The sequence below is a fragment of the Anthonomus grandis genome, chromosome 6 (assembly GCF_022605725.1).
Source record: "Anthonomus grandis grandis chromosome 6, icAntGran1.3, whole genome shotgun sequence".
Classification (NCBI taxonomy): domain Eukaryota; kingdom Metazoa; phylum Arthropoda; class Insecta; order Coleoptera; family Curculionidae; genus Anthonomus; species Anthonomus grandis.
The window spans coordinates 14,800,191-14,823,864 of record NC_065551.1 but is presented as its reverse complement, the minus strand read 5'-3'; the positions used below and the strand labels follow the sequence as shown (position 1 = coordinate 14,823,864).

General features: G+C 33.4%; 1 protein-coding gene across 1 annotated transcript; it reads right to left on the bottom strand.

Moving 5' to 3' along the window:
- Positions 1 to 578: 578 nt before the first annotated feature.
- Positions 579 to 23,671, bottom strand: LOC126737210 (GTPase-GDP dissociation stimulator vimar). Its single transcript, XM_050441990.1, has 8 exons — positions 23,252 to 23,671; positions 22,930 to 23,195; positions 22,603 to 22,868; positions 13,965 to 14,140; positions 9,927 to 10,120; positions 9,563 to 9,759; positions 9,073 to 9,262; positions 579 to 1,304 (listed from the first exon to the last, which is right to left on the bottom strand). The coding sequence occupies exons 1-8, from the start codon at positions 23,517 to 23,519 to the stop codon at positions 1,035 to 1,037; spliced, it is 1,827 nt and encodes a 608-aa protein (XP_050297947.1). The 5' UTR covers positions 23,520 to 23,671; the 3' UTR covers positions 579 to 1,034.
- Between the last annotated feature and the right edge of the window lie 3 nt (positions 23,672 to 23,674).

The following is a 23,674-nucleotide window of genomic DNA, read 5'->3' as shown; positions in this document are numbered from 1 at the left end:
GTAAAACATTGTCATTAGTCCAGAGCTGGAATAAAATTAAATTATATGGTAAATTTAATTTTAATCAACACTGAATTTAAAACGTTTTAAAATTTAAAACATTTTCTATATAAACCAACACTGTTGGCAGCCAGTGGTGTAACTCTTACACCAAGAGGCCTAAAGCAATAACAATTAAAATTATTGGAGTTTAAAATTAATGAATGCTCAAACTGTTAACTTTAGAAGCTCAAACGTATTTGAAAGCTCAAAAATCCTATAAAACTAAATTTACTTAATTCAAGTGAAAGCGATATAATGCTCAAAAAATCCGTCCCAAAAGTGCACTTTTTAAAATTGTTTTTTAACATTTTAACGGTCTACGCGAACAAAGCGTAGACTACTTGGTATCAACTTCCGTCCAAAATAGATTTAAGTCTATAGCATGTAAGCAAAAATATTGATGGTATTTACATAGTGGAGATAGTATTGTTTGTAATATTTGAATTTCAAAGTATAATTAATATGAATAAATATATTCCAACAAAGTTGTTTGTTTTTTTTTTAAATAAAGGTAACCAATAAAACACTCATCGATATTAATTGTTACTAAAATACTTTTATTTTTCAATAAATAGAACTACAATAGTCTAAAAATGTCAAAAGTTTATTATAAATTGCAAAAGCTCATATAACGATATACTACAAGTCAAAACGGTATTTTGGTCTTTTTTTACTAACACTAAGAATAATCAACAATTTTTTTAATAGAAAAATGCATTTAAGTATTTCGGCGAGTACGGTGCATAAAACGGTGGTAAATCTCGTGATCAAAAGTGTTGAAAAAGTACTAAAAACTACGAAAATTTGTGAAAAAATTGACTTAAATTCGTAGCAAGCAACGATTCAAGACTACGTTTATGCTACAATCAAACATATCTAAGTTGGTATTATTGCCTTGGGTGACTTAAGCGTATGAATTTAAAATCCGTGAATAATGAACATATTTTTGGTAAAAAAAAAATATTGGCTTTCAAGCGTTCAACCAGAAAATTTTACTGTTTTAAGAGCTGCAATAGCTTCTCTATACGTTCCTGAGAGGAAGAACTATTTGGGTTCGCAGTTAATTTCTCCATTAATGGAACAATGTCGTTATTTTTTAGTTCAGTTACGACCTTTTCCGAGTGGGTCAAGTGCTCTAGCAAAGTTAAACAGTTTTCAATGGTGTGCTGGTCCCATTTTTCCGCGTACTTATTTAATACAAAGTTTAGGTTTTTTCCTAGCTCTGAATCGCAGAGTGATTGATAAAATGCATCCAAGGAAGCCTAAAAATAATAATAGGTTATAATTTGATATTTATATAAAAGAAACAAATGCTTTTAGATATATAAGTATTACTAAACTTTTAGATACTCATTTCCTCTAAGTAAAAACAAATTTAATAAACAAAAAGAAACAATTGCTGGGGTCCATGTTGATAGGTATATTTTTGAACCTAACAAAAGCATTTGACACGGTTAACCACTGAATACTTTTAAAAAAATTAAGAAGTTGCGGCATTCGTGGGTGTAGCCAATAAAATTATTTAGTGTGGAGTACCTCAAGGCAACTAAGGAAAGAATTATAAGTTTCGCCGATGACACAGTTGTTGTCTACACAGGAGACACCTGGCAAGCCCTAAAACATACAGCCGAAAATGACTTTCAATTAATTGCAGATTGGTTTAAGAAAAGCAAAATAACATTAAATGGACAGAAAACAAAATATATTAATTTTACTTCTTACACTAGACATTTTTCCCAAATAGATGCTTTACAAATTAGTCAATCGTTGATTCCTGCATCACCGTCCATTAAATATTTGGGTATTATTGTAGACCAGCATCTTAACTGGAATTTATAAGCAGTTGACCAATTAAATTAAAGGTTTAGTTAATTTTGGTTTATGAGTATACAGGGTGTTTCGGGAGGAAAGGGAAATATTTTGGGAACATGTTCAGAAGGTCAAAATAAGATAAATTATTCCATATGTTTTAATCCGATTCTCAACAGTTTTCTGAAGTTTTTTTGTAGGATTTTTTATTTTAAAAGTAACAAATACTAGTAAAAAAACAAAATTCCACTAATTTAAATTGTTTTCGAAAATACCCCACCAACTTCAAGACAAGCTGCAGCACGTTTGTTAAGCGCTTGTGTTGCACATCAATGCTTGGGGATTGTTTTTAATAATATTTGAAGCATTCAAAATTTGATCGTGGAGTCCTACGGCTTCTACTGGTCTAGTGGATTTAAGTCTGGTGGTCTCGGTGGCCAAACTTGAGATCCTCCTCTGCCAATCCAACGATCAGCAAAACAATTGTCTAAGAAATTACGCACTGGGCGACTAAAATGAGGCGGGGCTCCATCGTGTTGAAAAAACATCCGGTGTCGATCGAACAATTAGCGGAACATCATCCAACATGTGTATTAAATGGTCTTCCAAAAAACGTAAATATCCTTCTCCAGTAAGACGCTCATCTAATACAAAAGGACTAAACAACTTGTCATCAGCATTCCACACTGAATGGATGTTGGAAGTTTGGTTCAAACGTGGCATGAGGATTTTCATCTGACCACCGATGTTCATTGTGTCGGTTATTAATTCCATTGCGGGTAAAATGAGCTTCATCGCTAAATAAAATGTATTTATGTAGGCCTCAATTTTGTTGGATCCATTAGCAAAATTGAATCCTTAAGCCATAATCACCCTCTTAAAGATGTTGAACCGGTTGAATATGGAACGGCTTAAAACCGTTTTTCCAAAAGTTTGAAAAAGTGTCTTCGAAACGTCCACATGTGATGCTAATTGAAGTTCTTTTGTAATCCGCCTCGTACTAACACCCGAGTTCTCTTCAGCCATAGCATTTGCAAAAACTGTCTGGAAAACTTTTCGATTAGAAATTCTTCGATTTGGAAAACGACGTCGGTATTCATCAACAGCACGTAGTGCGCGAACATCACAGAAACCATACATGAATATCATGTCAGCATACTTCCTATGGGTGAATGTGTGAGGCATTACGTAATGGAAACTTTGCTCTTTTCAAATTGAAACGCTCAGAATCAATCAAACTGACAACCATGCTTGTCAAAACTACTAGTCAATTAAAATAGGTATTAACAAACAAAGATGAAATACCTGCAACGTGAGTTAGAAATACAGAGAACGTAATTATTCCAAAAATTAAGAAAAAAAACTAGGGCCAATTATTTCAGAAACGATTAAGAATCGGATTAAAACATATGGGTTAATTTATTTAATTTTGACCTTTTTTGACCGAATATGTTCCCAAAATATTTCCCTTTTCTCCGAAAATATCCGTATACAGGGTGATTTTCAACCTATGCGCATAAACTTGGGAAATGATAGCTGATGAGTAATAATGAATAATAATGAAAAAAAAATTTAGTAAAATATTTTTAGTTTTGGAGATATCCATATTTTTTTAAATAAAAAACGTGTATTTTTTAACGTGTTTAATTTAAACTAATTTAAAGCAACTGTTCGAAGTTGTTTCCATTATTTTCAATACAGACTTGAGCTCGTCGAATCCATGAAGACGTACATGCACGGGCCACACCAGGCTGTAGGCGAATTGCGTCACTGGCAGCGTTTATGCGATGTCGTAGCTCTTGCTCAGTATCAACTTCGTTTACATACACCATTGTTTTCATATGACTCCACAAATAAAAGTCTAATGGATTAAGGTCAGGCGAGCGAGGGGGCCACCCAACTGGACCATCACGGCCTATCCATCGTCCGGAAAACACACGATCTAAATGTTGTCGCACTGGTCGTGAAAAATATGGTGGAGCACCATCATGAAGAAACCACATGTTCTGCCTAACGTTGAGATTCACATTTTCAAGGAGCACTGTTAAATTGTTGCGCAAAAATTCTAAATACCGAGCACCAGTCAAACGATTTTCCAGAATAAAAGGTCCGATGAGCATCCCATTCAGAATTCCAGCCCATACGTTTACAGAAAAACGTTGTTAAAAGTATGTTCTTCATGTAATATGCGGATTTTCCAAAGCCCAGTAATGAGTGTTATGAAAGTTGAAAATTCCATTGCGCGTAAAATTTGCCTCATCCGTAACTAAAATGTTCATGGTAAAGTTTGGGCTTAACTGCTGGTGATGTAACAACCACTCACAAAAGTGTACTCGAAGCGGCAAATCTCTTGAAAGTAGGGCTTGTACCCTCTGCACATGAAACGGGTACAGCAACTCGTGCCTTAAAATTTGCCAACTGGTAGATTGCGATATTCCAAATCGCGCTGCAATTGTCCTAGTGCTAATTCCAGGTTGTTCTTCGATAACTTCTAAAATATCTTCCTCCAGATTTAGAATGTGCCTAGGTCTAATAGCTCCTCCATCTTGTCCAGGCCGCGACCGCAAATTGCCAGTTTCTCTACCCCGCTGAATAACACGTAAGAAAGCCCCACGTCTCGGGTGATATCTTCGGAAAAATCTTTGGGCATACAGATTAGCTGCTGCCACTGCATTCTGATGTGTTTCTCAGTAAACCAAAACCATGTCGACAAGTTCTTCGTTTGTAAAAATGTGCGCCATTACATTTTATTTTGTTCGTGTGAAAATAACGATCGAAAACGATCACAGCCACCAACAAACTAAGTACTGCTAAAGATTCCAAACCACAAATTCCAAACATTATGACTTGTTTACTATCAGTTATTAATAAACAAAATAAGTTCGTCTGATACACGTTCTGTTGACATTTGTTTAACTTTATTTCGTAAGCCAAAAATATTTTACTACATTTTTTTCTCATTATTACTCATTATTGATCTTCATCTACCATTTCCCAAGTTTATGCGCATAGGTTGAAAATCACCCTGTATACGAAAAAAAATATTTTTGAAACATTATCGCACCCATACCCCACAAAAAATAGGCGTAATCAAAATGCATGATTTGGAAAAAACAAAAAAAGTATTGATCACCGTCATTTCAAATATTTAACACCGAAATTTTATATTATACCAAGACCCATACAAGAAAAAATGACAGCAATGTTTATGTAGGGCAATTGATTGCGGCTATATTTCATGGTTTGGTGAATAGTGGAGTTCTTTTGTTAATTCCTATGTTCTACTGTGAGTATTTGAATTTAAATAATGAGCTTGGAAACGACAATTCGATTATTTTTTAGTAAAAAAGAGCAGGCTCCAACTTAAATTTAGCAATTTATTTCAGTTCTCTAGCATTTATAGTTACTTCACAATTAATTTTCGAATAAATAGGCCATGTTTATTTTTTTCCTTGTACCAGCGCGGCCGGGATGATACATCACAGGCGCCTAAGTGGACGCGACGACCGACGCTCTAGCATGTCGACCGCGCACACTTCTTTGTAAATATTATTATGCATGTTTTTGCTGTTGTTTGTGTTTTTCAAAATGTCTGCTCCACATACCCGCTATAAATATTGTATTGTGCCAAGGTGTAGAAATACCACAAGAACTACTCCAAATAAAGTATTTATTAGTGTACCCAGAGGAGAGAAAATACGGAAACAGTGGTGTAATGCAATGAAGAGAGACAATAAAATAAACAAAGTTCTTTCTAGTACTTGTAATCGGTTTTGCTGTGAGGATCATTTTGAGGTAAGTTAATTTAAAATTATTTAAGATAGCTATGACGACAGTCCTTTTACTACTACATACTAGTAAACTTACAGAGTCTGCTATTACTAAATTAAAATGTCTTGTCATAATAGGTATAGGATCGATAAAAATTCATTTGAATAGTTAGTTTTTATGGATATTTCAGTATAATAGGAAAATAGAGACGTTTATTAAAATTTAAAGTTTCGCTAAGCGGAAATAGCAGGTTACGAAAAAAATGTCTTTTAGAATGATTCTACATAAGAATACAATGCATAACAATTTTTTTTGCGGAAATGCTCCGTTTTCCAGGTTTTTTTGGAAGTGGGATGAAATAAATACTAATATGAGGGTTGGTCACTGGTTGCGTTCAGTTTTTCGATTCAATAGCATTACCCAATAGAAAATTACCCAATTTGTGATATTTTTACATTACTTTCACAGTTACTACAGTAAATTAAAAAAGTAAAACAACAGAAGTTAAGTTTTGTGTCTACTTAAAATACAGGGTGAGTCAAATTTTTATAGCAGCAACTTTAACGAAATGTAGAACTTTTAAAAATATTTTAATAAGTTCATATGTACATATGTTCTATGTCGAAAAACGCCTTAGACAAGCAAAATGGTTGGACCGGTATTAGCCTATATTTACAATGTTAAAGAAGTGAGCCGAATTTTTCTCGCATTATGGTGACACGCTTACTTGTTTTTGAGTGTATTTTAAGAGATTCTTGTTTTTTTTTAAGTAAAATTTTTGGTTAAATCTATACTTTTTGGATATTACATCAAAGTGGGATGTTCAGTGTTTTGATTTAAATTTCGTAGGAAAAATAATTGCCAGATAACATTTTTGCAGATTTGCAAAAATGCTAGTGCTTTCTAGCCATTGCCAGGGAATCAATAATGGGTAAGTTGTCCGACTGACCACGAACAAATACGTCAATAATAAAAGTTAAAAGTCAAAATGTCAACAAACAAAACCACCCGGTCAAAATAACGCCTGGGCACTAGTCTGTGGCTGGCTGGCTAGCGAGCGCTCTATAATACACCGGCGCGTCGCGTCGGCGTCTATGACGTAGCGCGTAATTGAGACGGAATCTCGGGAGGTATAAAAAACCCCAGTACCAATAAATACCAATAGATAATAAGATACAATAGATACCAATAAATTATGAGTGATGCATTGAAAATATAGTGATGGGATATTTTCTCGGACTTGACAAAAAAAAAACGCATCGTAGGTATGGTAATTGAAAAGCCTTTTAATGTAATATTATATTTAGGAAAACGCCAATATTGTTTTTAGACATAAAATTAATTATGTTTAGTACTAAAAAAGAATAATAATTAGAAAATATGGTCATCCTTCTATGAAACATAGCATTTATGTTCTGTCTTTACGTCACCGATAAATATAAACATTTTGTGAAATGGTGCTAATACCAATTTAGTGTTAACAATAAAATGTTCATAACCAAAGTAAAAAGTAATGTTTTAGCTAACACACCACATGAGAAAATACACCACTGGAGTACCACCCGCGATTATTGGATTTATAAATAGGTAGCTAGTGCCTATTTTGTGAACAGCACTAAATGTCGTTTGACAGGCAATGGACACTAAATATTAATGGGGATAACAAGTGTGTAGTATCTATCATTTTAATCTCTCAATTAAACGTCCACAGCGAAAATATTGAAATCGAATGACCTGAGCATGGCGATGGCAATGGCAGCCAGAACAAAAAACCAATCGGGAAAAACTCAAGTTAAAAAATACAGAGTGCCTCTATCTATCGGAGAATAAATGAAACAAAACAGTTTCTGCAACATATCGCAGTGTCGGCATGGTCGCCAAATCACCAGTTAGAAGCAGGAGAGTCCATTCGTCCAACAGGAACAGATCGACGGCCGACTGCGTCGTATTATCACAGCGATGATTTGTGGGGCTATTAGGCACCGGGATTGTTAATAAGACGTAGCAACGACGAAAACAAAACTTTAATGAACTTTAAGTGTACATTATCATGGCGATGGCGTACATGTCACACCACCAAAACTAAAAACTCGACACCACACGACTACTTATTGAAACCTCTCCGATTCCACCCCTCGACTGGTCTAGTCGAAAACGACAACTAAAACTGGTTGCCTATTTCCAACTTTAGAGAGAGACAGAATTAGTTTGGAGCAGCAGATCCCTACAGCAGAATTACGTTCCGCGCCATCTTTCGATCAAGCGGACAACCTCAAAACAACCCGACACGCTCCTTCCATTCAACTTTCTTTTCTAAAGAGGGATTTTCTGTGATTTTCGTTTGCAGTGGACCTTTGTTACGTATTACGTGTTCATAAGGTTGGTAAGTTTTTTACTCTGATATATGTAAATACAAATATTTGTAAACTATTCAGTCGAGTAAAAACGGCATTAAGTATTTAGAATATCATAGAATATTTTTAAAGAAAGACTCATTAGAAAGGTACCATAATCGAATTTCATTGTTACAGATTATGTCTTGGGCCGAAAAATCGAATGATCATATTTTTGAAAATAATAGGGATTTACCAGAGGTGGCCAAAACGTATCAAATTCAGGCTAAGTTACCTGAAGAATGAGAATCAGAAGGTGAATTACCGTTAAGTTCTCTAATAACTAAGAAATCCAGAAATATTGCGCGAAAGTGAACAAAAAAACATCTGTAGCATCATGCAGCATATTACCGCAAAATAAAGAGAAAATATGTAGTTGGTGGAAAATCTCCACTCGAACTTTTTTTATTGTATTTCGATGATGAGGTTTGGGAAATGATTCTTTGTTTCACAAAAAAATATGCCAACGGATAATAATCGACACAATTTTGATATTACTAAAGAACATCTAAAATGCTTCTTTGCTTCTTTTTATCTTTTCTGAATATCACACTCTACCAGCTACTAGGCTTTATTGGTCAAAAGATTTATTTAAAAAGAGGGAATAAATTTGATGCCATAACAGAATATATATTTTTCTGATAATGACAAGCTTGATCAAAATGACAGATTTTGAAAGCTCAAACCTCTTTTCGATGCTATCAATAAAAAAAACATGCAGTTTGGAATTTTTTCTCATAGCTTATCTATCGATGAAGATATGGTGCCATACTTTGGCCGACATAGCTGTAACATATTTAAGAATGGCAAATTTATAAGACTCGGTTTCAAACTCTGGTGGCTCGTCAAGAACTATAGTTCCATGGGAAATCGTAATCGACATTATGCTATTCCTCTAAAATTCATGTAAGGGCACAAGAAAAAAATATAATGCAGTCAAGGTTCGTAATTTATGTTTTCCATTTCTCAAACATTAATAAAATGACAAAGTTATAGGGATCTGAGATACACGTTAAATTGTTCAGACAATATTACTGAAATTAATGGTTTTACTGACCTGTTCGTTTTTCAAACCCACAGCTAAAATATTCAAAGCGAAAAACGATTCGTTTTGCATGACGCCATGGTTGGACGAGATCATTTCCACTATACACTTAGTGCTGTCTTTAACTGCGATAAAGTTGCAAAATGGCTCCGAACTTTGACAGTTTTTTATTAACCAGCTAAAGATCCTTGGAACTTCACCCCTAAAATTTGTGTTTAAATAAAATAAATACATCAGAGGACTAAATAAAACTAAAATCGAAGAAATCATTATATACAAAATCATCATTATATAGTATTCACGATATTACACCATTAATATCGTGAATACTATGTAATTTGTATATGTTTCGCCTATAAGGGCACCCATCATCAGACTGTTATAGGCTTTATTATCGTTATAACAAGAAGTCTTTTATTGGCATCTTATAGGAAAAACATACAGCATAGAAAATGCATGACACCGTAGGTTTTTAATTTTTTCAAGATTAAATAAAACATACCTGACCCCTAGATGGTCTGAATTGTAACACCAATACACCAATCGTTCGATAAAATCTCTTCTGGACAACAAATCTTTGGCGGCGTCGGGTTGTCCATCGATGACCATCCTAAATGTACCCAACAATTTAAAAATCACCAAAAATCTATCTTGCTTCAGCATGGGATACATGACTTCGATAATGTCGTCTTTTAAGGCCTAAAAATGATTAACAATCCAAATGTTGCATGTTGGGTATGCTTTAAACTTGGTGTTACATACCGTTTTTAGGTAAAATTTTAATGTATTTCAAATATTGTTACTGACTTTGAATAAATATTTACCGATCTATATATAAGATCAGTATATATATTAACTGATCTTACCTGTTGTTTATTTTCTTTTGGTATGGCCAAGTTCTTTAAAGTGCTTAATAAAGCATGTTGGACCTTGCAATCATTAATATCTACTGAGTTATTGAAATTCCTTAAAATGTCTATGAGTTTTTTTGCCAAACCGTTTTTAACCATTTGTATGCAGTTGGTGTCTTTTCTTGCAAAATTTCCTACTGCTAATATACCTAAAAAGCAACTATGTATGTAGGTATAATCTAAGAGTTTCTAACTTGCTAAAAAAAATATTTAGTAATTTTTTCAAATAGGTATACCTATAATTTTTTTCACATAGTTTTAACGATATCAGAGGTATCTTCAGGTTTGGAAAGCCGGAGGATGAAAAGCACGAGCCACTTTTAGTAGAATTTGTGAATTAATCAGTTTAGGTTATTATTATTATTATATATTTAAAAATTGCAGATCTAAAGCTAATCACTAACATCTAAATATCTCCCGACTGTGGTGTTACCATAACGGTACAATAACCATAGGAATATCAAAACAGTAAGTTCTTACGTGAAAACATAAAAGAGGCCAAAGAGAGTAGTCACAAAGCTTATATCAAGAACAACAAATTGTTTGTGTATACAGGGTGTCCCGAAAGTAATGGGGCATAGAACAACAGTAGATTCCTTACGTCAAAATAATGTGATTGAGGTCAACTTGCCTTATCCTAACTTTAATAGTAACTCAAATACAGGGTGTCAAAGTATTATTTTATTTATTGTTTTTTCTCATAGGTCCTGAACCCATTGACATACTGACATGAAATTTAAAACATACGAGCCTTTTAAAAACACAAATAAAATTTCCTATACAGTTTTCGTGTTTTCGGTAAAGGGCGCTCGCTGCGTTAGTTTTTACTTTTTTAGAACCCCTAACTTTTTTTCAAATGTCAAAATCAAAAGATATTAACTAAACGTGGTCTTAAGTATCCCGAACGAATTTGTAATTCCTCAAAGAGTAGCATTTCTCTTATGATTTGTGGAAATGCAGCTGGTGAGCTTCTACCTCCTTATGTGGTGTACAAATCCAAGCATTTGTGGGACACCTGGACTGAGAATGGTCCCCCTGGTACGCGTTATGCAAATACTGCATCTGGTTGGTTCGAATCACAGACATTTGCAAATTGGTTCAGCACTCTCCTATTGCCCAGGCTTAAGAAAATTCAGGGAAAGAAGTTCGTTTTAGGAGACAATTTGTCTTCTCATATTAATGATGAAGTCCTCGATTTATGTCGAAGACACGACATTGATTTTGTATGTTTGCCTCCGAACAGCGCCCACGTTATACAACCGCTAGATGTCGCATTATTTGCCCCCATGAAAAGAGCCTGGAGAGACATTTTATCTTAATATAAGAAAACTCATGTAGGGAGTAGATCAAATGTACTTGAGAAACAGCATTTTCCAATGCTTTTACGATTATTAATGGAAAAAATTCTAAAGAATAGCGCTGAGATATTAAAGTCGGGACTTAGGAAATGCGGTATCGTCCCTTGCGATGTAACACCGCTCTTGGAGCGGTTAACAACAACTAAGCAATCTAATATGACAACTACTAGCGACACAAATAAATCAAGTTCGTCGGAAACGAAAACACTTCCATTAAGTATTTAGAAGATAAAAGACAGGAAGCCACACAGTTTAAGCCACGTAGGAAGAAGAAAATAACGGTTTCAGCAGGATACAGTATTGCCCATTCTGAAATTAGTTTAACAGATCTAACTGGAGCATCTACATCCACACCTCTTCAAGCTTTTGAACCAGAAATCGTAGATGATTCAGAGGAGGACATTGTTTTGGACAACCACTTTCCACTAGGCAGGGATCAAATCATTTCATCAAATGATGAAATAAATGAGATGCAAGAGATGGAAGAAGAAAAAGAATTTAATCTTTATTATTTATTAAACTCGTCTCAGGTTCTCTTGGAACAAATATTGTCGAAAAAGTCAAAAACTCTGGATTAGATGATGTTAAAAAAGTTGTTGGTGAGTACGTTTTATTTTCCTATGAAGATCATGTTTATCCTGGAGTGATAACAGCAATAGAAAACGATGGAGCGATGATCAATGCTATGGCCAGATCGATAAAGTTTTGGAAATGGCCAGAAAGACGTGATGAAATATGGTATTCGTGGGACAACGTAATTGGCGCCATTAGCTCTCCCAAGAAAATGTCCAAACGAGGATTGTACATTGTCCCAGAATGCGACAAATTGTGGTGGGATTAGTTTCAAACGTTGTATTTTTACTATTATAATGTTATAATAAAGTTTGTTAATTTAAATTGTAGCAATTTTCTTTACTTTTATGCTTGTTTCATAAATATATGTACTTATGTAGGTAGGTAGATTTAAATTCACAAAACTTGGCCCACGAAAATTTTTTCGCATTTAATTGGTGCAAATTTTGAAATAATAAGGGTTTTCTATGCACCAGCAAGCATTTAGTAGCCAAATATTAATAAAATATTGAGTGGTGCAAAGTATGACTTTTTTGGGGTATACTTTGCACCACTAATAAAACTAGGTTGTTCTCTTGATTAGGCAATATACGTAACAAATAGCTATAAACAGAGTTATATTACAACCTGCTCAATTGATATTTATAATAAAAAGTTCAGATCTTCTTTCGAGTGACGTTACATCCTAACTAATAAAATAAAACTAAAAAAAAAGGTGCAAAGTAACCCCGTTTTACGGTACTGTTAAAGAACTGGAAAAGGCATATAAAAAATAAAGAAAATTTCAGAATGCAAAAGAATTCACTTAAAAAAAATTGAAAATGAACATAAGAAAACCACTGTTCAAATTAAGATGTCTCAATTTTATCGGTTAACATCATTGGGTGACATAGCTTGGGAATCACTTCTTAAGAAGGGAAAATCAGAAGACAACATACAGTTTAGCACGCTACCACTGGGTAATTCCATACCAGAAAAAAAGAAAAAAAATTTGAATGATTTGATAAAGGAGCATTTTGGGGATGATGGGCAAAACAGGGAAGATTCTTTGTGGTACAAAAACCTATTAGAGAGTGACAATACCGGAGCCAATGTGGATACTTCAGTAAATTTTGAAACCCAAGAAGAAAATGAACTATGCGATTGCCTGCACGAAGAAAATGCAATACATATTTAATTTTCCTTTTATTACTTTTGTCAAATACTACTTGATCCAGTTTATTTAAAGAGAAAGAAATAAATATATTGTTTGAGAGTAAACATTACTGGGATTGCGCTGGTTCAATGGAAGAAGAAAAAGAGCGTTGAATTGCTTATAATCTAATAGTTTATATTACTGCACAGTGCACACAATACCGTAATTACTAACTAACTTATTTTACAGACTTAGCTTCGAGATTAAGCGAGAACGAGAAATTTACGAGTATTTAGTTGCTTTTATTAGGAGTATTTACTCTATTGCCGAGAGTTTTGGCTTTTAGCCGCGAAACGAGAGAATGAGAAAAAATTTGTCACTGGGACAAGGGACCGAGATTTTTTATTACACCCGAAGAGCGAGTGGCGGGCAACTGCATCTTTTCCGTGCTTATGATCTATTTTTAGATTTTTCGGGGAGGGGCCGGTAGCGAGCGTGACAATTATTACAATAACAATACAAAGAATTCAACGAGAAAGAGGATTAAGAGATAAGCTGAATAATTTGAGAGAAATGGGTTGTGTTTCCACAACATATATATTTTTGCTTACTATGTCTCATGTGCGCAAAAACGGATATATACAAACTTCTATTGCTAATAATGACGAATTGTTAATTTTTTTTTGTTTCTTTTTATGTTAATAAACTGATCAACCCCGCTTAATTAAAGCTATTTTCTTAAAATATTACTATTTTTAAGTATTAGTTTTTAAATATACAATAGAAAATTTTCTGACAGTGGATATATACGGTTATGCACGCGAACTCCTCAATTAGAGATCTCCAGGACTTCAATTGTAAATTAAAATTGATAGTTGTAGATTGAATCCCAAACTGCTTAACTTTGTACAATAGTAAGATGCTTACCAGTACTAAGCAAGTCAGAATCAGTAGAATCGAGCCAGGTAAGCATGTTTAGGTAAGTCTGTCCTTTTCCATCATTATACAAAATGTCCATGCAAGAGTCCCCAGTTAAAACCAGCACTATGAGATCACAAGCCATTTTCATTATGGCACGACTTTCTTCATCATTTACTTTGTCCCTTAAAAAAACAATTTTTTATTTATTTATGAGTGGGAAAAGCCAAGTTAGTTAAGTAAAATGTAATCTCAAACATCTCTGAAAGAGTTGCAACAATAAAATTACTTGATTAGAATAATCAGGAAGGCGTGCTGAGAACGATTAAATATCGTGGTCAACATCGCACAATTTCAAATGTTTTGGCAGCTTTAAATAGAACTTAAATGGAAATTCAATTTAACTAACCAACTTTATCAAGGTTATCCCCATATAAAACAAATAAACAAGAGCCGAAAAATAACATTTGTACATACCCATCTTGTTTACAATATGGCATTAATTTTGTTTATTTTTTCTGAAAAATGTCCTTTTGTTATATGTTATACCTATGAATGTTGTAATAAATACAATTAGGAAGCACCTACATATTTTTAATACAATAGAGCACCGAAAAATGGCATAATCTAATACAGAATCTTTTAGATGCTTGTGTATATTATTTAATAAATCTGCATCATCAGTCGTATCAACAAGTGCTAATATTTGTGCGCAAACATCTCTAATATTATTTTTAACAATATTAGTACATTTGGTGCTCTTATTTATTACCGACTTGTTATTTTATATCGACTTTAGAGACTCTCGAATTGGTATATTATTGTTGCCATGTGGGACCTCCTACAAAAGTTTAAAAAAATCTTTTACCATGGTAAAAAATAAAAATAGGTATATATGCATACTCGTTGACTCATTGCGGATGCATGTATACCTATACTAATTTTGGATGAAAAATTATTACACATTTTTGAAAAGGAAATTGTTCACCAACTTGTCAACGAAAACAAATTTTATTATCCAGCCTCTCTATTTAGAGTCTCTGAGATAGCCCATCTGAACCATAATATAAATTCAAACTTAACTTTATAATTATTTAATGATTAAATATGAACAACCAAAATGTGTCGTAATTTGATTTTCAATGATACATTTGAGGATATACCGTGTGTTAAAAAAGTCCCCGATCCTCTTAATAATTATTGAATGCGTCCTTTTATCAAAAAGTGTCCCAAATAAAAATTATAGATCTCTTTCAAATCTACATTAGGAAGATAACTTTACAAGATATATACAGGAGGCATCACAACCCTAGTAGAAACCAAAGTTAATTTTTTTATATGAAATACCTAGTATATTTTATTATAAGTACTACCACCTTAGGAGGCATCACAACACTAGTAGAAACCAAAGTTAATTTTTTTATATGAAATACCTAGTATATTTTATTATAAGTACTACCACCTTAAGTGATAGTTCACTTAGCGCTCAAGAACTTAATACCTTTTTTGCAGGAGTGGCCGAGCAGGTACTTACACTTCTACCAAATGCTGGTGATACTTACCTAGATTTCCTTACTGGTGTCCATGTAGAGTCAACATTTACCTTTAGGGAGGTCAACCAGGAACAAGTGAGAGATATCATAAACATTTTAAAGAACAAAACGAGTCATGATATTTATGGCATGAACATACCACTAATTAAGCAATTAAAAAATCAGCTTGTCTCCCCCTTTACAAAATTAATAAAAACTAGTATTAGAAATGGTATTTTTCCCTCTGCATTAAAATGCACCCAGGTAGTCCCTATTTTCAACAAGGGCTCTCACAAAGATCCCGCCATTTACAGGCCTATTTCCCTGATCCCTGCTATTGCAAAAATATTTAAACTGGTGTTAAAAAAACCAACTCTACAACTTTCAGATGATCAATTTGGGTTTAAGAGTGAAGAGATCACAGGTGCAGTCATGAGCATGGTCGATTGCCTTGCGGGGGTGTTTGAGGATGGGGAATATATGTGTGCTTCCCTCTGTGACCTCTCCAAGGCTTTCGATTGAGTATCACATGACATTCTCTTACAAAAACTTAAGCACTATGGGGTTGATTGGCTTGGCCTGTGTCTATTGTCCAGCTACTTGAGGGGCAGGGGACATAGGACCTTTTACAATGGACTTTTATCTGACTTGGTCAAGGTAAAGCATGGCGTTCCCCAGGGATCCATACTGGGACCACTCGTGTTTCTTATCTATGTCAATGACCTTCATAGGGTCGCTCACGATTTTAAAATGTGGTGTTTTGCTGATGACACAACCATAGCCAGGAATGGAAAGAATCTTGAGAGCCTATTATTGTCTGCTCAGCGGGATGAGGGTATGCTTCAAGAATGGTTTGTTGCAAACAGACTCTCATTGAATAGTGATAAGACTGTTAGGGTTGTTTTTGGTCTCAGATGAGTTTTTGAGCTAAATCCAGAGGAAGTTAAATTTCTAGGAGTGTACCTGGCCTCGAAGTTGACTTTTGAGGTGCATGTTGATAAAACGGCTATAAAACTGTCTAGAAATATATACCTTTTGCGAAATTTAGTAATAATTCTTCCTCGTTATATATTAGTTCAATCATATCATACTATATTCCAATCATTAGCAACTTATGCTATACTAACATGGCGACACTGCTGCATATTTTCTCTACAGAGGAGGACCGTTAGAGTTATTGCTGGTAAGGGATACTGGGATATTAGATACTAGGATAAGGGATACTAGGATATTAAACTAACTTTCCGTGTCCTAAACATTCTAACGATTCCATCAAAGTATATATATGAATGTCTTATTTATGCGCATAAAAATCAGCAATAATAAATCTTGAACAACACATGTAATAGTTATGATACAAGGCGCGGTGGTGGGATGAGAATTGGGTTCCTAAGACTTCTGCGAACACGATTTTCATTTAATTATTATGCGCCTTTGTTTTATTATAAACTACCTGCGGAAATTGGGGAACTCGCCTCTCCGATCTCTGTTATGGCTCAATAGTTAGAAACTTTTTGCTCAGAAATAGCTTCTATAATTTTAATGAATTTTTGGATTTTAATGTAAGTATAGGACTGTTTTAGGTTTAACATTTAACTTATATCTAAATATTTGATTTAGTGAGGTTTATTTTGTGATGAGCATAAATTTTAAATGTTTGTATTTCAATTTTATGTTGTGTATTAATGATAAGTGGTTTTACTAACTGTTATGCTTGATTTTATGTATTATATACTGACTTGAGGAATAATTTATTAATTACTCGTATCGTATGAATTTTTCGATTCTACACAAACAAAGTTTTCACAGAACAAAAAAAAAACACAACTTCATGTACAAGAGCTGTATTTAATTTTAGTCATACTGATTTGTTTTATGTGTTAAATCAACACCACCTATCCTCAAAAAACATTGTTTTCTGAAAATCTTGTTGAAGTATAAAAATGAAATATTTTTTTTACATTAATGGATTATTTTTCATTAGTTCTCCAATGGGTTTATAAATAATAGTATAGCCTTCAAGCTTTTTTAAATCACCCAAAATAATACAAAAACTCATCTGTTCATTTTCATGGCCTTTTATCCATATATTATATCCATCTATGTGAAACTGTTTCTTGGCATTATTAAAATTTTGCTTATAGATCAGACTCTCCCTTGAGCAGAGCAGTAATGTGCTGGACGATGGTGCTGGAGTAGACCTAGTATTTAGGTCTTCTAATATTCAGCCAGGGGTTACACCCCACTGCAATTTTTATTTTGGCATGTATTAGAATTGAAATATGTGCAAATTTGTTCATTGCCATAATAAGTCGAGCAATATCTTACACAGATTTTTGTATCTTCAGTTTTGGTTACCCTAATAAATGCAAAATATTTTGTATTACACTCAATAGAACCTTGACTTTTTAAGGGTTCTACTTCTCTCATTTTCTATAACTGTTATTCTATAATGCTAAGATCTATTGCATGCAAAATAATTTGTCTTGTCAGTGTTACCATCAAATAAAACTTGATGCATACATATGTAGATTTCCAAATTGATGAATAAGTAGATTTTAGACAAACCTATTTTAGATTTCTCAAAGTATTCACTGATAAATTAAAATATTTAGTGAATACTTTGAGAAGCTTTTATGTAAACCTAATATTTTAATGTGTTTTTGAGGTGATTCTAAGTATGATTTTATTTCCAGATGTAGAGAAGCAGTACATATTGTGGACGCATTTAGCTCATATGGTCTTAAACTAGTTCTGAACCTTCTAGAACTCAGGGGTCTCATGTTTTCAACTGAAACCTTTGAAGTGGCGTTTTTTGATAATTGTGCTCAGATACTGAGTTTTGACTTGGGAAACCCAATCAGTTTTTTAACAACTTGTTGTCCAAAGAACATTGCCTTTCAGTCATTGAGACTCTGGATTTTGAAAGTAAATTTGCTTACTTCTTTGACACGTTCTCCAGTTTATTTTTCAATTTGGATATTTTCTTAAATACCTAAAAACAGCTGTTGTCATACCTCTTCATAAAAAGGGGGAGGCAGCCGAAGTGACTAGCTATACGCCTATTGTTCTCCTGTCTGTATTCTCAAAGAAAAATCCTTTAAAAGAAGACTTGACATTTGACTTGCATTTTTATATTCTTTTGGTATATTGTCATGTCATTAGTTTGGACTCTCTACATCAGATGCTACAAATATATTGAAAATCTGTTGGTATCTTTTTTGATTTTACTAAAGCATTTGATACCATTAATCATGCTTTCATTATGGTCTAAGAGGTCCGGCTTATAAATGGCTTGAATTATATTTGGCAGATAGAACCCAAGCTGTTAGACTGAAAGTTAGTGATATCTGATTGAGCAACTGTTGTCACTGGAGTTCTACTGGGTAGTTAAGGGCTCATTTTGTTTTTACTTTTTATTGATGACTTGCCTCTCCTGGTTAATGACAGCTACAAATAGGCTTGCTAGTTGGTGTACCGCTAATAATATGGTCTTGAATACCAGTAAATGTCATTGCATACTTTTCTCTCGAGGTACAGGCCAGCTTAATCATATTTATACTATTAATGGCACTCCTCTGGGAGTGTTATCTAGTGTAAAAGACCTTGGTATAACTTTGGACTCCCAGTTAAATTTTTCTTTTCATGTCACAACAACTGTATTAAAGGCTATCTAACTGCTGAGTTTTATTAAGAGGTGCACCAGAGATTTCCAGGACATTGCTACTATTAAGCTTCTTTACTGTGCACTGATTCGTCCTCACCTAGAGTATGGTTCGTGTATTTGGTCACCTTATTATTACAATCATATTCAGATGATTGAACAGGTTCAGCACAAATTTTTAAGATACATTGCGTTCAAAAGGAATGTTTCACTTCCTATTATCTTCCACGAGTTTGAGTCTGAACCAAACCCGTCGTAAACATCGTGATCTGTCAGTCTTCTATGACATTCGCCATTCTGGATCTTATTAATATTCCGTCCCACCGAATCAATTATGGAAACAATTCCTTTGTTACCAGGGCAAGCAAACTTGCTAACCAGTACTCTGATCAGTTGGATTGTTTTACTAATAGAATAGAATTTTTAAGACTGTTTAAAGTCAATGTTCTGTGAGTTTATTCTGTGATGTGAAAACATTTAAGTAAAATTGTACCCTATCTATTTTTAAGGTTTTTATCAGGTATTATTATGATTTTTTTTGCAATGTGTAGTGTAGGTTAGGTTTTTCTTCTCTTGTAAAATGTTTTATATTGTTGTGAATTGGGCAATTGCTCGTTGGAAGAGAAATAAATAAATAGTACTTTTTGCCGACGATACATCAGCAGTTGTCTTGGGTATTGACTACCAGTCTATCAAACCAAAAGCCACCAAGTGTATAGATGATATTGCGGTAGCCAGAAAACTCGTCTTTGTTTGAATATAGTTTGTAAACCAATTTCATATATAGTTTTTAATCCGATTCGAGCTATTCAAGACACAAGCTTACTCCTTGAGAGGAGTCATCAAGTAGCCTCATCCAACAACACTCTGACAAGTTCTTGGGAATTGTAATTAATAGACATCTATCATGGGATCCTAGGTGGAATCTGTGTGCAATAGATTGTAATGCAACAATTATGGCATCTTGCAGTTTCAAGACTATGTGCATGCATATACACTTAAAAGCTTTTATTATGCCTCAGTGCATTCCAATCTATCCTATGCCTTGTTAGCTTGGGGTAATTCCGCCTGTATTGGGAGAGTGGTAATAAGTCAAAAGCGCATTGTACCTACAATGTTTAGACTTTCCTTCAAAGAAACTTGCCATGGTACTTTCAAAAAAGAAAAAATCCTAACTATAATTAACATCTACAGTAGTGGCAGAAAGTAAAGCAACTTTTAAAAAAATAAAATTTCTTGACAACTAACAAAGGAATAACAATGATATTTATCCACAATACTTTTGGTCAAGTAGGTAGTCTTAAATCAGATAAGAATTGACCTTCTAAATTCCAGCTGTTTACCGGTTGCATTAAAAGCAAAGTTAGATTACCATGCGTAAAGGACAGCCTTTATCCGTTGATTTAAAAACACGAATTATAGACTGTCACAAAAATGGTGAAAAACGAATCAATATTGCAAGAAGGTTCAGTTTGAATAAATCTATAGTATCGCGAATAATTTCACGTTATGTGAAGCATGGAAATGTTTTACCTAGAAAAAAAACAGGAAGACCAAGAAAAACCGATAAATATCAAGATAAACAAATTTTGAAAATATCTCATAGTGATCCATTTTTGGGTTCAAGTAAAATAAAGCAGCGTTTATCAGAAGAATTAGGCGTTCAGGTATCTTCAAGGACAATAAGAAGTAGATTATGCGAGGCCAAATTATTTGCAAGACGTCCAGCAAAAAAGCCCTTATTATCTGCAAAAAACAGACGATCCCGTCTTCTTTTTGCTCGATCTAATTTGCACTGGACAATTAATGACTGGAAAAAGATAATATTCAGCGACGAATCAAAGTTTAATTTGTTTCAAACTGATGGAATAGCATATGTTCGACGTCCTGCAAACCAAAGGTTAAATCCCAGATACACTTGTCCAACAGTAAAACATGGTGGTGGATCAGTTATGGTGTGGGGCTGCTTTTCCGGTTTCGGAATGGGACCACTTCATAAAATTGATGGGATAATGGATAGATTTATGTACAAAGATATTCTGGAAAATGAAATGGTTCCATATGCAGACGAGAAAATGCCCCTTAGGCACATTTTTCAGCAGGGCAATGATCCAAAGCATTCTTCTAAATATGTAAAGGCTTGGTTTAGACAGCAATATATTCAAGTAATGGACTGGCCAAGTCAATCACCAGATTTAAACCCCATCGAGAACCTATGGGAAATTTTGGATAGGAAAATAAGGGGGAAAACTTACAAAAATAAGGACGAATTGTTCAATGCATTACACGAAGCTTCGATTAATATGGACCCAGTAATAATTTCTAGGTTACTGCAATCTAGGCGCCACCGTTGTGAGGAAGTTATCCTCACAACGTCCTCTAGTTATCCTCTAGTTTATATTTCAGTTTTTACTAAAAGAAAAACATCAATTCTTAAAAAGTTGTTCTTTTTTCCGCCCCAGAATTAATTTTTGTACATAAAAAATATAAACAAAGAATATTAAGTTAAGTTGTTGATAGATTTATAATGCTTAGATCTAATTGGTATTATATTTCCAATATGACTGTATTTTCTTACTAAATAAAATAGATGTGTTTAAAATAAAGAAGTTGCTCTACTTTCTGCCACTACTGTATATCTTGGAGTTCACATGTCAAGTACATAAAAATCTTTCCAACCACATAAGATCTGGAGATCTTAATTTTTATAAAACTCAAAAAGCAGATAAATTATACATCCCTTTTACTTAGTCTTTTACTTAGAATTTACATCTCTCAAAATTTTTAATCATCTCCCATGTAGAATAAAGAGAGCAGACTTTTCCAATTTTTAAGAAAACTCTTAGGACCATGTTAGCTGATGGTCCTTTTTGACAAAGTTCTTTACATGTAGATTTATTGATTAAATTGATAAATATTTGTAATTTTGTACTATTTTTATTAACATTGTAGTTTTTTTATTGACAATTCCTATTTATTGTTATAATGTTGATGGAAATAAACAATTTGATTTGATTAGATTTCAAGACATGTCATTATAAAGAACAATAAATTATATAAATTACAAATTAATATTACAAAACCAGTAAAAAGCAAAGCTTTGCTTATTTAAAATTAACATAATCAAAAACTAAAAAATATTTTAAAAATTGAAAATTTTACCTTCAGATATTTTAGATTATCTTTTAATTTTGTCTTGATAAATACTGTTTTAATAAATATTCATTTTCACATTCAGTAGACATAAACTTTTCTATTTATAGAATAATTACTTACATAAAAATAATCTTCAATATCAAATTAAAAATATTAACAATTCCAAAACATAAGGGTAATGGATATTATCTGACAGTCAGACCCACCAATCAGCATCAAGAAGAAAACTGAGAAACTGACAAATCAAGAAATGTTGACCACAATATTTAATTGCTCGGATGCTGAGAAAACTTACCTGTACTTCTCAATGAGATCATACAACAACTCACAGACTCCTTCCTTGGCTAGAATATTCTTAATTTCATCTTTTTCTGATAAAGGATGAAATATTTCAAGACACAGAACACATATTTCGGGAACATCAGACTTTTTAAATATTTCTGAAACTATTTTGGCAAGACTTTCTGAAAAAACATATTCCTTGTCATCCAGGTAGTCTGCCAATTGATTTAAAATGCTTAGAAGGAATGTTAATAAGACACTGTTTCCTTCTAACGGTTCCTAAAAATTTATAAGGAAAAATTCCTAATACTTAGGTCCACTAAACTTTGTAACTTATTACCTTATACTTAATCAAAAGCCGTTCTAATACTGGTAAGATACCCCCTTTCAATGCAGTTTTTGGTAAGTTATCATGTGTGCTCAGCAAATTCATTAAAAGCCCTGACACTTTGATGGTAAGGGCATCGTTGCTCCTTTTTGCATCATCTCTTAATAACCTTAAAATGCTTTCAATACCAACTTTGTCAATAAGATTACTTGCCTCTTCATTTTCATAGCAAATGTTACCCAGGGCTCTTATTGTGGTAAACAGTAGCTCAGGAGAGTCTTGAATGATACAAGATACTAAAGCTTGTGTTGACATAATAAATTATTAGTGTTACCTGACTCTAAAAATTGCATAAGAACATTAATAATATTCTCATCAGTAAACTGTTTTCTATTTTCATCGTTCCGGCACAGTTCTGCAATAGTTTCGGCCCCAATAATGTTCGCTTTTAATAAACCCAACTCAAAAAGTTTCTTAAATAGTTTTATATCATTGATTTTCAAACTGTCCGACTTCTCTGTAACGTTTTTCGAACTCTTAATGATCTCCAATTCATTTTTTGAATTAATTGCGGCATTTAATTCGTCAAATGGGTTCGCCATTCCTGTTTAAGCAATTTATGTTATTTGAAATGTATTAATTTATTGTAAATTGATAAAAATGTTTGTTGTTGTTGACAAACCAAATCTCAAAATTGACAGTTTGGAATATTGTCAATGTTGCCAGCTGTTCAGAAATGATATTTTATAGGTTAGAT